Source organism: Neolamprologus brichardi, chromosome 12, assembly GCF_056152115.1.
Source record: "Neolamprologus brichardi isolate AB-2024 chromosome 12, ASM5615211v1, whole genome shotgun sequence".
Taxonomy (NCBI): domain Eukaryota; kingdom Metazoa; phylum Chordata; class Actinopteri; order Cichliformes; family Cichlidae; genus Neolamprologus; species Neolamprologus brichardi.
In genome coordinates this window covers 23,980,705-23,997,589 of record NC_142115.1, presented here as the reverse complement: position 1 = coordinate 23,997,589, position 16,885 = coordinate 23,980,705, and the positions used below count along the sequence as shown (strand labels likewise).

General features: G+C 40.2%; 1 protein-coding gene across 1 annotated transcript; it reads left to right on the top strand.

Moving 5' to 3' along the window:
- The first annotated feature begins 12,874 nt into the window (after positions 1 to 12,874).
- Positions 12,875 to 16,129, top strand: LOC148100243 (macrophage-expressed gene 1 protein-like). The gene is made up of 2 exons (XM_087848830.1): positions 12,875 to 13,324; positions 14,495 to 16,129. Exons 1-2 carry the CDS (start codon positions 12,875 to 12,877, stop codon positions 16,127 to 16,129), a joined length of 2,085 nt encoding a protein of 694 aa, XP_087704956.1.
- Positions 16,130 to 16,885: the final 756 nt, after the last annotated feature.

The following is a 16,885-nucleotide window of genomic DNA, read 5'->3' as shown; positions in this document are numbered from 1 at the left end:
GTTTCGATTAATGTATCACATTATATTGTTGGGAATGTTAAATGCTAAAGTGAAGAAAAGCTTTGATTTCATTCATGACTGAACATGTTATTATTAACCATAGCAGGCCACTGTAAAAAAGTCAATTAACTTTTATAGAGAAAAAAAAGAAAAAAAAGCCAAAAATCTCTATTGATGTCTATGAATAACAGGGGAATGATAGACGTGTCACATTCAAAATAGAGATATGTAATGACAAACACTGGTCCATGTCATTTAGGTTCTCCATTGAAATAGTCAATAATTTAGAAAAGTAAGATAGAACTGACAGGGGCATGTGCTGAGATGTGGTGCTGCACAAGAACAAGAGCAAAATAAAGAAAAATTATTGTGTTTAGCTTTGATAAATTCAAATTAAAATGTACCATTACACTCAGAGGATCAATATGAAATTCAATATATGCTAATTTTGTATGAAGTACATGACTGATAACTGTTCTGTCCTGAGCTTTTGTTTTTACAGCACCCACTTGACCACACCAACAGTTTCTCGCCACCAAAAGGGGGTACTTGCAAAGAATAGGGAGGAATATCATCAGAAGTGGGAAAGGTAAGCCCCGATGGGGGTGATAACAACATTAATTTCACGTATGGTCAAATTCTTAAAATTTGACCCCTAACATGAAAAATTCTTCAAACATTTAGAGACAGAGTGGAGTTCTAGATAAACATAATGTAGCAAACCACATAAGGATGGAGCGTTGGAATCAATAAGATGGTGAAAAAACACGCAGGAAAAATGTTGATCATGTTGATTATGTTTATTCCAGTGTGCAGAGATTGGATAATCTGACCAGGAAATGTTATAAAATCATCTTTGACAGTCCAGACTAAGATGGCGTTGGACATCTTCAGGGCGGAAAAGGGTTGGTGTGACCAAGGTGTGGTTTGGCTTGTTGTATGTATATTTCAAGATGATATGGCTCTGGATGGACCAGTTACCAGGGCATGGAAGGAGAACAGACTCATTAAATGAGGAGAAGGAATTTTCTGGGGTTGAAGATCCTCTGGGTGAGTGGTTGACTAAAAGCATGCAGAAAATAAAAGCTATCTTTTGTTATTGATTGGTAATAGATTGATAATTGGCCACATTTACAGCTGTATTGACTTGTTGTGGACGTAGTCTACTTCATGTTTAAACACTCTAATTAGCAGATTGAAAATAGTGACATTAAAGGAAGAATATGCAGCACCACCCTGTCAGATGCCAGTGACGGTGGGGCTCAGTGATGAATCAGGTGAGCTGGATTCATGGCTGAATTAAAACATAGATGCCCCTGCTGTGGTCAGTAAGGGAAAAACAGGGGGAAATAAAATTGAAAAGAGGCATTTATAAATGTTTATGTGTGAAGTTTATAAACGGGATAAAAAGGGGGTGTTTTACTGTTATTTTAGCATCAGCATTATTGTTACATCAGAATCATATAATAAGCATTGCATTGAACATTTATTGAAGCTATTGACATTACATTAACATTTGTATTACAGTGATTGTTATAACCTCATGTTAATCTTTTATTTACAGGTGTCAAAAGTAGTCAACAAGTTCATGTTGAAGTGAAGTTCATATTAATACAGGTTTTGTTTGTAGACAATTGTGAAGACGCAGGCTCTGGGCGGAGCCAGGAGTTGAACAGATCTAACATGACAATTAAATTGATTTCATTCCCTAACACAGGATAACAAGACTGGAGCAACGACACTGGATAGGAGAAAGTCTGATACTTTCTAAGATATGAGGTCACTAACCTTTTCTTTTAATTTTCTAGCTCCGTTGAATTGACATATGTTAGAATTAGAAATGGCTAATTTGTTTTTGATGTCTTTTATTAGAATGAGTGGTTTTAATCATTTTCATACATACCTTGCAAATGTGCTTATAATGAGTTGGCACTCGGTCTTTTGAAGGTCATAAGCTTCATTCGGCGATAGTCCGGACTGATAAAGTGTAGGAAATGCCAGTGCAGCGGGCTAAATGCAAACACGCTTACACACACATACACTAAATTAGGATAAGTCCTTGGGACATTCTGAATGTTCTAAACCAATCCAATTCTGAACCACCAAAAGATCAGTAGACAACAACATTAGATTGTTAGAGCTAGGAAGAGAGGTGTTTTGGTTTTCTGTCTCTTACAGAGAAAGGAACAGACACCAGACGAGGTCACAGATATACGAGGATCCTTCGCAGCAGAGATAGACACGGTGACTGCTGAAACATCAACTGGGTTCAAGTGTCATGGCATTTTGGGCTCCAGCTAGTCACCTCAAAAGGATGGATCCCATAAACACAGCAATAATCATGAAGGGGTTGGCGGAAATCCAGGAACACCAGACCAACGACGTTCGAGAGGCTCTTGGTCATAAGGGGGACACGTTCCTGTTCCTTTTTCTGGGGAACACAGCTGTGACCCCAGAATACACAGATCATTGTTTGAAATCGGGGCAGAATAATCCCCTGATCTGTGCAACGACTGAAGGGTTGTCTAACCCCTGAGGTTGAAGGAAGAAGAGCAGAGGATCACCCGACTGGAAGACACTGGTGCCTACAGCAATAAAATAAAGGTTAAAAGCTCCTCGGACAGAGGTTCTAGTCTGAGTACGTTTGAAGGGTATAAGGTAGCACTGAAATAAAGCTGTGGGAGAACTGGGGAGTGATGGGGGTATCATCTGTACCTACTATTGTTGTTGTAATAATAGTTTTTCTTGCATCGGAACTGCGCAAACACAGAGGTCATCTCGCATATGGCTCACCCAACAGGGGGACAAAGGGCCTCAGGAGTAAGGAGAAATGAACCCGGCAACACTGGATTGCAGGGTGTAAGTGAGCTCTTTAAGTCTAAAGAGCTCATCAGGGGGAATTGTCGGATTATAATATTATTTTATGCCGTGTTAGACCCCTAATTAAAGATTGTGAATTAGTATGTAGTTTTAGTTTGCATTATTCTCCTGAATTAGAAGAAGGTGATAACTATTACATTTGGTAAACTGATTTGCATTACATTAGACTGTTGATTTATTGTGAATGAATGATATTGTTTTATGATGCATTATACTGCTGAGTTATAAGAAAATACTGTTCACAGAAAGTCATCGCCTCATTTGTCTGGTTAGAAGAGAACAGAGCATTCTGCCCCATCTCACCAGGAGCAGATAAACAGGGAGCCAAGGTCGTAGCTTAGGCGCTGTGTGAGAGAAAGAATGTGAATGTTTAGGCTTTTATGATTAGGTGGGGGCCACTAGAGGCTATAAGAGTTTGATCAAGGCTCCACCATTTTGAGATCTGATGCTGTCTGCTGTATGGTGTCCATCTCCCACGCGTGTATTCATTAAATCATCGTTTGACTCAACCCGGCCGGACCAGTGTTGTTATTTTGGTTTTCCTCTTGTATCCATCCCCAATATTTGAATCCGTAACACCTGCTACGTCTGTTTTGGTTTCTACAGGCAAAGTGTTTCAGGGTTGCATGATTAATGGCACACTCCACATTTTGAAACCCCCTCGCTCTTTCAAAATCTTTTCTGTGAAGATCCTCCACATATGAATTCTTTCTGAATTAAAGACTCCAGCTTTAAACTTTGTTCAATTACTTGTCATCCCTCCTTTGTGCCCCCACATAACTGCTTCCAGCACGGGCCTGCAGGAGTTATGACTCGCAAATGCATGGTGCTTAAAAAATGATGTAATTGTGTGGTGTTGTTGTCTTTTTAAATGGTAAATGGCCTGTATTTGTATATTGCTTTACTTTGTCCCTATGGACCCCAAAGCGCTTTACACTACATTCATTCATCCACCCATTCACACACTGGAGCAGAAAACAATAAAATAGCTAGATTAAAGCAAATAAAAAGACTTAACACGTAGTTTCAAAGAAGACTTCAGCCTCTTTACTAAGCATCTCCTTAAACCCCTTTTTCCTTACACTCTCCTCCTTATTCGTTGTCCATTAATTTGCCCTCGACTATTCTTTACTTTTTCTGTCCCCTCCCTTCTTTTTCACAAAATTTAACCTTGGTGCCTTTCTTTGTTTCTGTTTTTTCTTCCTTTGTTTTTCCTCCTGTACTCACAAGGCCCAGACAGGATATATACTCATGCCTTGTTATGTAGTCTGCGAGATGTAGCAAAGTGTGGCCTTAATCAGAGCTATTTTAAGCAACGGAGAGGGACAAACGGGCAACAGAACAGACCTCATTCTCGAGATACGAAGAGGGTAAGGGCGGGGTTCACAACAGGCCAGCAGACCCCCAGGATGTGGTAGAGGATGTGGAAAGACTTCAGAGACTGGTGCTATTTAATCTAGAGATTGGGAGGTATGAGGGCCCCATTTGTTGGGATCAAGTCAAGCGCAGTTTTTGTGCAGTGCCCCAGTGGAAACAGCAGGAGCAGAGGGGCTATGGACCAGGGAGCTGTGGCAAGAAGGCATAAAGCTTGTAGTGTGATACTGAGAAGAGAGGGGAGAGGCGAAGCAGGGGAGGAATCACAGTGGCGTGAAGTTTTTATACTGAGATTCGAAAGGGAGGGCAGGAAACTGAAGATTAAGAAGTCAAGTAAGGGCATGTCTGGACTCAAAGGCTGTACCACGTATGCTGTGTACCCACGAGGCTCTATGATTCACACACACAAAGCACTAGACTTGTGCAAATGTAGCTTTAAAGATATGAAGCCAATAAGCAGCTCAAAGTATTTCCATAAGAATTTTTTTGTTTGTATTTTGTGCAACAATTTGGGTTCAAAAGCGTTGCAGGAGTCTTGAGTTATGAACAGCCTGCTACCAGCATCCTGTACAGCAGCGGTCCCCAACCCCCTCGGCCTCGGACTGGTCCATGAGTCGTTTGGTACTGGGCCGCGAGAGTTGAGGCTCAGGTGTGAAATGTATGGTTTTCAGGGTTTTTATCGGTTTTCAGCGTTATTTTGTTATCGTTTTGATCGTTAACTCGGTTTTCCTGGGTCTTTTCACGTGTGTTATTAATAAATCTTCTTTTTTTCAGTACCGGTACTAGTTTTATTTTGTTGTATTTATCCGCGACACATTAAAGTCCGGTCCGTGAAAATATTGTCGGGCATAAACCGGTCCGTGGCACAAAAAAGGTTGGAGACCGCTGCTGTACAGTACATACAAAACAGGATCATCTATTGCCTATTTCTATGTATTCCTGTTGTCTTCATGGCTGTTTCTTCAACAAACCAAGCTTAGACATACATTGTAGAGACACCGATGTGTTACCTCTCCCCATGTTATTAGTACAACCTTTAAGGCACTGAAGAGCCGATAAGGGAGAGGAAGACAAATACATGGTTAACCATTAATAGAGGAGTGTGGAGATGGATGAAGAGGTGTCTGGGTTACAGTCAGTGAGCACATTAGGGGAATCCCTTAAAGTTAATTTGGCATCCAGTCAGGATAAAAAGTTTATTGTTCTGAGTGATTGAAGGACATGAGAATGGTGTAAACTAATGCCCTGAATATGATTGGAGTGGTCATATTTAGCCTTGCACACTTTATTGAAAAGTAGTAATTATGTGTCTGTATGTGTGTGTGTGTGTGTGTGCACAGACATTTGCACAAAACCATTTACAATGTTTTTATTTTTACCTTTCTTAGGTCATACTGTTTTTTGTTCTCTTTGTTTTACAATTAGAATCTGTAATCTCTTCATAGCATCGCAATCACTTGATTTCTGACTGGGAGTGACAGGAAGGGCACGGCATTTCCTCTTCCTCTCAGAGTGCTGGCTTGATTTGCGGGCCTAATCTAAGATCAGCGTGCCCAAAAGAAGACATGTCTGACATCCCTTGGAGAGTTTCCGCACAAGTGTTGAAATGCTCCTTTTCACTAGTGTGGGTGATGTGGGTGTCGGTACAGAAAGATAGAAAATGTAAAATCGTCCTGCGGTCTTACAAATCACAGGATGTGTTTTTTGATATTTTTCATGGATAAATACTGTTTGTTGAGGCGAGGGATTATCTGGCTTGTTATCAGAGTGCAATTCAAGAGCTGTGATTCATGATTGCATGGGGGTGGATGAGTTCATGTGGCATGAGTTGAATTAATATGCACGTCTGTCAAGGCCCCATTAATGCTGAATAATGGCTATAAAGGTCAAGTAACATAATGTGTGATTATATCCTTTCCATGGAAAGCCTTGTTTATTTAAGCAAGAACATACCAAATCATCTTCTGCCCATATGACAGCAGCATGGCTGTAGTAAACAGGTCTGGCGATTATTTCATAATGCACATTTGGTGCATTATGAAATAAAAAATCCTGCAAAGGAAATTTCAGCCTGAGATCCAGGAACATATAAGTCCGAGAGAACATTTAGTTTTCAAAACTTCAATTTAAGCGTATATTTTGTTAACATTTTACACAAAGTCCCATCTTTCTGACACAGCTTCTTTCTCTTATATTTAATATAACCAAACTACGGACTGACGAGCGACTGTTTATACGTGTTGTTGTTAGCAACAACGATGGTAAAACCATGGTGTGGCTCCGCAGTCCGCTTGTTTGTTTTGCACATAAACTTTTCGCAATAAAGCTCAAGATCCTGTTGAGACTTTTCAAAGTAAACTGAATCCTGTGAAAGAGTATGAAGTAGTGATGTTCTTTTTATAGAACCGGCTCTTTCGGCTCGACCAATTCTGTTTACATTATACATGCTTCATTAGAAGACATAGCATACATTTTCACTGCTATGCTGATGACACCCAGCTCTATCTATCCATGAAGCCAGATAACACACAACAATTAGTTAAACTGCAGGAATGTCTTAAAGACATAAAGACCTGGATGGCTGCTAACTATCTCTACTTTCAAGATTAGGCTTAAAACTTTACTTTTTGCTAAAGCATATAGTTAGGGCTGGATCAGGTAACCCTGAATCCTCCCTTAGCTGTGCTGCATTAGATGTAGGCTTGCAGGGGTATTCCCATGATGCACTGAGTTTTTCCTTTCCAGTCGCCTTTATCACTCAGTATGTGTTAATAGACCTATCTGCATTGAATCATATCTGTTATTAACCTCTGTCTCTCTTCCACAGCATGTCTTTATCCTGTTTTTCTTCTCTCACCCCAACCGGTCGCAGCAGATGGCTGCCCCTCTCTGAGCTTGGTTCTGCCAGAGGTTTCTTCCTGTTAAAAGGGAGTTTTTCCTTCCCACTGTCGCCAAAGTGCTTGCTCATAGGGGGTCATATCATTGTTGGGTTTTTCTCTGTATCTACTGTACATGTCATGAAATGCTGTGTGGCAGGCATGAGATGAGGACTTAAAGTGCAGGACTCACAGACTCAGGGGATGAACTCAAAATCACAGCTTTATTTGCTGGTCACAGAAAAACAAGCATACAAAGTAAACTAAGCTAAACTGGGAAACAATGAACTAAAACTCACAGGGAGCTCCACACAGCAAGAAGGACAACGCAACACTGACTCAGAGAAACACAGGGTTTAAATACACTGGGAAGTAACGAGGGGAATGACACACAGAAGGAGTGCACAGCTGGGAGAAATCAGAACTGACGAGACAAGGGAGCAAAGTAGGATACACTCACATGAGACACAGACCTTCAAAGTAAAACAGGAATTAGCACAGACGCAAACTAGACTAGGGGAGACAGAGCAACTAAGAAACACAGACAACACCAACAACAAAGAGACACAGAGGGCAGCTACTAAATACTCAGAGAACTAAACAGAATACAAGAAAACCAAACTAAGACACTACACTAAAGAATAAGCTGGGACAACAAAGAGAACTAAGAACATAATACAAAAAACTCAGAGGCACAAGAAACTCAAAACACTGGGTCACTGACCCAGGACCGTGACAGTACAATATAAAGCACCTTGAGGCGACTGCTGTTGTGATTTGGCGCTATATAAATAAAATTGAATTGAATTGACTCACTCTTTCGGCTCCCAACCGGCTCTTCAGGTTGTTTTGTTGCTTTAATTAATTTATTATCAACAAAAATATAAAATAATGCACAAAAGGAATTACTAATGTAAAAAAAACCTGTGGTTTTATATATCAAAATCGTGTTTATTGGCCAAGTATATGTGCAGACACATACAGGGAATTTGGTTCCGGTAGATGGTGGCTCTCAAGCACAGCAATGTAAATCTCACTCACACACACACACACACACACACACACACACACACACACACACACACACACACACACACGTGTCTATATACATACATACACATACATACACAAAGCTGTGTAAACCAACTATAAATAACTAATCTAAACTTATATACATAAAATACAGAATGAATGAGGTGGAATGAATACCACAGAATGTACATAAGGTGCAGTTGCAGTCTGGCAGTGGGAGCAGTGTGACAGGTCAACTGTTAAGAAGGGAGATTGCGAGGGGAAAGAAACTGTTCCTATGTCGGGTGGTCCTGGTCTGCAGGCTTCTGTACCGTCTGCCAGAGGGCAGCAGATCAAAAAGTCTGTGTCCAGGGTGTGAGGGGTCTGTGATGATTTTCCCTGCCCGTTTCCTGGTTCTTGAGAGGTACAGGTCCTGGATGGAGGGCAGGGGGGCGCCGATGATCCTTTCTGCTGCCCGTACAGTCCGCTGCAGTCTGCTCCTGTCCTGTTTAGTGGCTGCACCATACCAGACTGTGATGGAGGAGCACAGGACAGACTCAATGACTGCAGTGTAGAACTGGATCAGCAGCTCCTGTGGAAGACTGTACTTCCCCAGTTGTCTCAAGAAGTACATATATATATAACCTTTGCTTTGGAGTTTGTATGTGATTTGTCTCTAGGGGCCACCGTAAATACTTTTATTTATTCACTCCACATAAAATGTAATGAATAAATGAGAAAATACAAAAACCAACTATTTACATTTTCACTATTTAAATTTTCAGCTTTTTCCTTTAAAACAAATTTCAAGTGAAACAACACAAAACACTGCAAACCACAACACAATTAAATATAAATTAAAATATGCAAAACAAAAAGAAGATGCATATTCTCTGTCATATGGGCCTGCATGAATAAACTTTCTGAATCCTTTATCATCTGCAACTGAAAATAGTTGTGGATGATTACTATACCTTTCTAATGTGACAATGTTGTCCCTGGCTCTCTTTCTCTCTCTTTCCCTCCGGCTCTGTTCCTGTGCTACTGCCAGTCTAACTACCACCCCTCCCCCCTCTGCCCAGCGCAAACACAAGGCTCGCGTGCGGAGTGAAGTGAAAGAAAGTGCGAGAGAGAGGGTGAGAGAAAGAGAAAAAAAACACAGCTTGTGTGTTCACTTCAAAGAGACAAGCCGTAAGAAGCTAAAAAAATAAACCTTAGACTCGTTAGAACAAGCTTTTCCCCGTGTAATAAATATAATGAAAATGGCGGCCATTACAACTTATGTCTTAAAATGTATTGTTTTATGCGTCGGTTAAAAAACTCAACTCCAGGTACGCGACACCCAGCTGGAAACACTGGTGGTAGTGTGATGATCTGGGCCTGCTTTGCTGCTTCAGGACCTGGGCAACCTAGGCATTGAAAGTCGTTCAACTGAACTCGTTCCCCTCACCCACCCAAGCCCAGGTCTGGCAGATGACGCCACTCGCAGAGGTTTTGCCATATAAGGTTTGACTGTTGGGGGCTCAAAAAGTTCCTGGAACTTTCTAGAAATGCACACTCATGTGACTGTTCTCATGTAAACAAACTGTTTTTATCTGGTTTTTGATATGAGGGTGACAAGAATTCTACCTGATGGGGCATATGTTTTGGGTGTACAGAACCTGCCTGTACAGTAAGACTTTTAAGATTAAGTCTTACTGTACAGACAGGTTCTCTGGAGTTCATTTTAGAACACAACAAGCTTTCAATATACTGTGACTTAGAAACAACTGCTTTAAATAACAATAAAAAACAAACAATTGTGTAACATAAAACTATGTAGGAACAAAAAAGGTTTCTGGGGTGCAAAAACAGTCTAAAAGAAAGAACAAAACAAACCTACTTGTTGAACAAGATGCCCAAGATTGTAATATGATATTTCACAATGACCTGGCCAACTCTCTGTAACTGATGGAACCATGAAATCTGTTCTCTAACAGAAAATCCTGAAAGAAAATATCCGTCCATCAATTTGTACCCTGAAATTCAAGCTCAGTTATACATCAGGACAATGGTTTGAAACACACCAGCAAGGCTCATTAAAAAAAGAGAGAAAATGAAGGTTTTGAAGTTCAGACCGATTTAAATGTTTTCATATAACCCTAAGGAGATTGCTAATGCTTTAAAACTTTACAGTGTGGCTGAATTAAAATAAGTCTGCAAGAAAGAGTGGGCAAAGATTCCTCTACAGTATTGTGTAAGACAGTTATCACATACAGTGCATTGCTGTTCTTCCTCTCGAGGGTGGCACAACCAGTTATTAGGTTTAGGGATAACTTTCTTTTTTTATATTTGGTCAGGTATTTTTGGATTATTTTCCTGTCTTAAATCATCATTTAATAAATACTTTTCATCTCACTTAGTGTGAGAGCATTTCGGTGGTGGTGATTAGAATTATATTTGCTAGATATTAACACAGAAGACAAGAGGAGTGTGCAGAAGGGGTTGTATTGGTAACTACAACAACAACCACAACCATAATAATAACTATAAAAGTAATACGACAGCATGAAAAAGTATATAAGCAATAAGTGTTTTAAGCATGTTTGGTGGACAGTATTGCAGCAGTGAAGAGGGAATAGGAAAAACAAAACAAAAAATGACATAATTAATTTGTTTGTAAATAACTGATAAAAATATGAATTAAATAATTAAAAGAAAAAATTGAGACCAAATGAAAGAAAAATCGTGGGCTACTGGAGCCACTGGTGAATCCAGAGTTGGTTCAGCAGGAGACATTGGGACACTGGGTAAAATGTAAATAAGAACAGAATGCAATGATTTTCAAATCTCATAAATGCATGTTTTCTTAACAGTAGAACATAAAAAATATCAAACGTTTTCAAACTGAGAAAATGTGCCACTTTAATAATATATAATTGAATCTGATGGCAGAAATAATGGACCCTGGAACAGGGTCATATTTACCACTGTGTAGTATCTTTTAACAGTCGATAAATGTCTGGGAACTGAGGTCCAGCTGCTGGACTTCTGGGAGAGGAATGTTGTCCAATTTATGTTTGATATAAATTCCCGCTGCTCAGCTACTCTGGGTCTATTTTCAGTTGTTCAACGGTTTTGACAAAAGCACTCAGTAATGCATAAAATCTAAAATAACAAGACTGTTTTGTAGAGGTGGGAATAACCATACATCCCACGATACGATATTATCACAATACTTAACGCATGATACGATGTTATTGCAATTTTTAAAAATATTTTGCGATATTCAGATTCTGTAGATAAAGGTAAACTTTATCAATATTCATTTTATCTAATAACAAAGTCTCACACTCAGTCTTTCTCTCATTTCAGTCAGTTTTATTGTTGACAAACTGAACGGTTTGTATTACAGTCTAGTCCAACTTACCATCTGGTACAATTATAGCTATTCTGAACTATGAAATTTGTGAAAACTATGCAGCCCCTTCAGCAACTGAAGAATTTGAAAGTAAATTAAAACAAAATATAATTTTACATTAAATAAAAAAGTTTTAAACTTAATTAAAATAAAACATGTCTTAAATGAAAATAAGTAAACTGTCATGTTTATTGCTGCCATAAAAAAAGTTAAACACATTTGGACAGTGAAGGAATGTCAGGATTCTTGCTCAGAAAAAGGAGCTGATCAACATGCTCTGAAGTCAGAGAACTCAAGCTACCAGAGCTGTGCTATTGTGAACTATTAAAGCACTTTATTCTAAAAGTACAGGCCTACGCGCTGTTAGTGTTGCGTGCTGCACAATAACATTCAATATTTAGTATTTACTGTTACAGTTATCTAGGTTATTGCTGTGGCCCCCATATTTTGTTGCTCTGTGTCGCTTTTGCTTGTTTTCTTTTGCTTTTTGTTTGTTTGTTTCAACAGGTGGTCCAGTTGATTTTTAAATGTCTTCTCTCACTGTCCCCCAGTCATGTCTGTCCTGTCTGAAATAACTTAAAATAAAATAAAGGTCAATCAAATGGACCAGCTGTAATGATCCACTTGGTAAAATAAATCCCTTGGCCATCTTTCTTGGCCTTCAGACAATAATTCTGATCGCTAAAGTACCGAACGAGACAGGCCAAAAGAAGAGGGGGGGGGGGGGGAGTACAGACCTAATTGTTGTGGTGGGGCAACTGTGTGTGTGTACAGCAACTGTGAGAAAATTGTTGAGTAAAGATGCTGAAAGGTGTAGAAATGTCATCGGGTCTGCTCTGGTTTATTGCAGTTGTCTTTCCTAGATTTTTCAAAAGTAGAACTGTAGATGGACTAGACATGACTATAGTATATGTTGCTTGCAATTGTTCTTTATTTAACCTTATTTAACCTCTGCTCAGCCCAGGCATAATTAGGATAATGGGTTCCTGCTATTTCCGTCAACATCCTCTTACACCATGCCTTGTTGCCTCTGTTTTTATCCATCCATTGTGTTTCATTCTTTTAGTGACTCATTTCGCTCATCCACCCCAGCCCAGCTCTAGCAGATCTGTCAGATCTGCCATATAAGGCCTTGGCTCAAAGATTCCATGGGACTTTCCAGTGGGAAACATGCCAAGCCATTTTCAATTGACTGAAAAACAACTGCTTTAAATGTAACATGAACTATGAAGGAATGGGAATGGGGTATATGAAACACGTACACAAAGAGTAGGAGGGACTTGGTCAAAGCTCTATATATGTAGGTGTGCTGTTGCTCTCTTCAACAGTGATCATGGAAACTGCAGTGGCCCTCCTGATTTTTTTTTTTGTTTATGTTTGCTCTTCAGTACCTGTGAGCCGTCCAACAAACTGGCTCAGACAATGCCGTGAGTCTACCAACCTCTCCATCACAGCACTGGAGGTGCTGCCAGGTGGAGGATGGGACAATCTGCGAAACATGGACATGGGTCGAGTCATGAACCTCAGCTACTTCCAGTGCCAGACCACTGAGGACGGGCTCTACCTAATTCCAGATGAAGTGTTTGTCATCCCTCACAAAGAGACAGGTGTTGAGACCAGCTCAGAGATTATCAGTTCCTGGCTTGAACAGAAAAGCTCAACATCTGAAAGCATTAATGCAGACATGTCCTTCCTCCCAGCGACAAATGGTAAATTTTCTAGAGAGAACAAGAGAATGAAAACCCACCAAATTAAAGACTCTTCAGCCACAGCCAGAGTGCAGGTAAGTGTTTATTTTGTTATTTATGTTTTTGATAATGTTTTAGGTGATGAAAATGAAGGCAAAATGCTAGTGGTGCAACGGATCACGGTTGATCCGAAATCCGAACCGATCCCACTCCACGGTTCGGTACGCACGTGATCCGAAGATTCGAAAAAGAAAAAAAAAGTATGCATATGGTGCGTGTGGTCAGTCTGTCAAGCGGTAGTTATGGCCAGCGCTAGCGGTCCAAGTAGCGGAGCAGAGGAGTTTGCGGCGTCTAAGCAGCCCTTTGCTGCCCAGTCCGACCGGGCTAAAGCTATTACAAAAGCTAATGGCGCGTTTAGCTGCAGACGGGAGGCCGTCGTCTGTTGTGCAAAACAATGGGTTTGATATATATATACCATATATACACATTTATAAATACAGAGAATACAAAAGGGATAAATAGAATAAATAGGAATAAGAATACAAGGGAACGGCACATTTTAAGTATTGTGAGTCTATTACACCGTTGAATATTAACAAAAACTATTGCACAGTGAAAAGGCACTACAGCTACTTGTTCCCCCCCCTGTCCCCGTTTCCCCTCCAACAAGGAGTTAAACAGTTTGTTGGCGTGTGGGAAAAAGGACTTTTTAAGTCTGCTGGTCCTTGACTTTGGGAGAAGCAACCTGTCACTGAACAGACTCCTCTGGTTGTTTATGGCTGTGTGCAGAGGATGCAAAGGCTGCCCAGCATGGTCCATAATGTCCATATTGCACCTTAATTTGTTTTTATATAAGTGCGTGGAATGAGTCTTCAGTTGAATGTTTTTTAATAGGCAAAAAATACTTAAACGGCGAGCAGAATTTTTGTCTTTTTTTTCTATTTTTGCTGATCCGAAAATTGATCCAATCCGTGACTTTAAAACTGTGATGCGATCCGAACTGTGAGATTTTTGATCCGTTGCCCCACTACAAAATGCCATAGTTGTGGGTTTTGTTGATTAAGGCACTTTTAAAGAGTTATTTTTTCAGTTTGTATAATTAATACTCTGCCAACAATTTCTTAAAATTTTGTTTCTGAAATATGTTGTAAAAATGTAATATATAAATGGAATTAGATTTAGTTCTTTTACTAAACTACAAAAATATCTGTTACAAAGAAATAAATTATGTTCTTTAGTTAATTATATTATCTTCTCTTTCAAAGGTTCGTAACTTTATCTACACAGTTAAGGTTTATCCAGACTTCACTCTGGACGCACGATTTGCGCAGCAAGTCAGAGACATCGCTGATGCGATTGAGAACAACCAGACTAAGAATGCGGACTATCTCTCAGAGATGATGGTGCTGGACTATGGAACTCATGTCATCACTAGTGTGGATGCTGGGGCCGCTTTGGTGCAGGAGGACTATCTCCATGCCTCATATTTATTGGACAGTGACTCACAAAGTGTCTCTGCCAAAGCACAGCTGGCTGGATTAAACTTCTTTGATAAACTGAAGATTGACATTAGCAGTCAAAGTGACCAAAAGAGCTCATCACTTCATACATATCAGTCCAACATTACATACTCTCTCATTCAAAGCCACGGAGGCGCACCCTTTTATCCTGGCATCACTTTGCAGAAGTGGCAGGAAAGTACCAGAAACAACCTTGTTGCCATCGATCGTTCAGGATTTCCTCTGCACTATTTTATAAACACCAACACTGTCCCTGATCTGCCACATCCTACGATTAGAAAAGTTGCTCTCACAATCAGTCAGGCCATAATGCGCTATTACAATATTAGTACTCGCCCTGGGTGTGTTGACATCAATTCCAAGAACTTCAACTTCCAGGCTAACGTGGATGATAATTCCTGTGAGGGTCCAGCTACAAACCTCAGTTTTGGTGGTGTCTACCAAGAGTGTGTTAAAATCAGCTCAGATGCAGATCCACTTTGTGATGCCCTGGCCCAGACAAACCCAGATATAGGTAACTTCTCCTGTCGTCCACCTTACTCACCAACTTTACTGAGATCAGAGGTGAGACAACAAAGCTACCCTAAGTATGAATGTTACGAGGAAAGTTATTCCTGTGGTTTATTTTGGTTGTCAACTTGTTACAACAAACGGTGTCAGGATGTAAACTATGTTCGTTCTGCTCGCATCAACACCTACTGGTGCTCTGTAAATGGACAGGCTCCAGAAAACTCAGGATATCTGTTTGGAGGCATATACAGCCCCTCGCTCCTGAACCCCCTCACAAAAAGCAAAAGCTGCCCCCCAAATTTCATTCCACTAAAGTTCCTCTCAGATGGTGAGGTGATCTGTGTGAGTAATGACTATGAGACAGGTACCAGATTCTCAGTACCATTCGGAGGTCTCTTCAGCTGTCAGTCAACCAACCCACTGGCAAGGAATCAACGCAGGTGCCCTCCCAAGTTCAGTCAGCACCTTGCTGCAATCAGTGATGGCTGTGAAATCCTCTACTGTGTTCAGTCTGGACTGTTCACAGGTGGAGAGCTCCAACCAATTCATCTGCCTCCATACACAAAACCTCCACTTATCACTATGCAAGCCACCAACACAGTAATGGTGATGACCGAAGGAGAAAACAGCTGGGTGAGAGTGGGCCAGACCAAAATGTGGAAACTTGCCAAAACAGAAGAAATCCAGGAAATTGTTCAAGGCCTTAACCCTGAACTCAGTCAGATGTCTAATGGAGAAAAGGCAGGTGTAGCTTTTGGTGTGATGGGTGTGATGCTGATGGTGGCCATAGTGGGAGTGGTCCTATTCAAGAGGAGGAGGAGGATGTCTGGGTTTAGAAGTAGAGGTTATGAGGAGATACATGGCAAATGAGAGTAAGATAAAGCAAGATGAGGCCTGAGAAAATAACATAGCTTGAATGCTTGCTCAGCAAGACACAGATATATGTTAATATGACAGATTTAACTTTTAATCTCACTGTTGATTTTCATACTAGTCATGCTCTTTTTAGTGGTGAAAAATAATCATATTTCAGAGCTTCTATTTTAAACCAGCCTTTGTTTGTTTTTTAAAAAAAGAAACATATATTATACTTTGTATTCTGTACTTATAAAATATAAACTGTCACAATGTCACAGTGTATGACTTTAAGACTACTTCCAATAAACCAGTGGATCCCAAAGTGTGTGTGTGTGTGTGTGTGTGTGTGTGTGTGTGTGTTGGGGGGGAGGGGGGGGGGGCAGTATGAATTTAAAAAACAAAAAAACAATGCCAGCAAAATTGACAGGTTTTTGACAGGGCATCCACACAAACGCAAAGCAGAAGTTAAAGCATCACCAGATATGGTTCTAAACCAACTTCCTTCCAAGCCAAAGACTAGAAAATATGAAGAAGCAAATCAGACAAACAGTATTCCACATTCTTGATTTTTAGTCCACAAACACTTCTTACAATGGAATTTTGGCAATGTTAGCTCTTTATGCACTAGTTATAGTGGGATACAAATAATATCAGGCTGATCCTGCCACGATTTGTTCCCCTGGTTCAAATCACGGACAAACAGTATCCCACAGTTGTTTGTTTTTAAACCCGTTTTGCACAGCGAAACATTTTTTGAAAAAATGTATT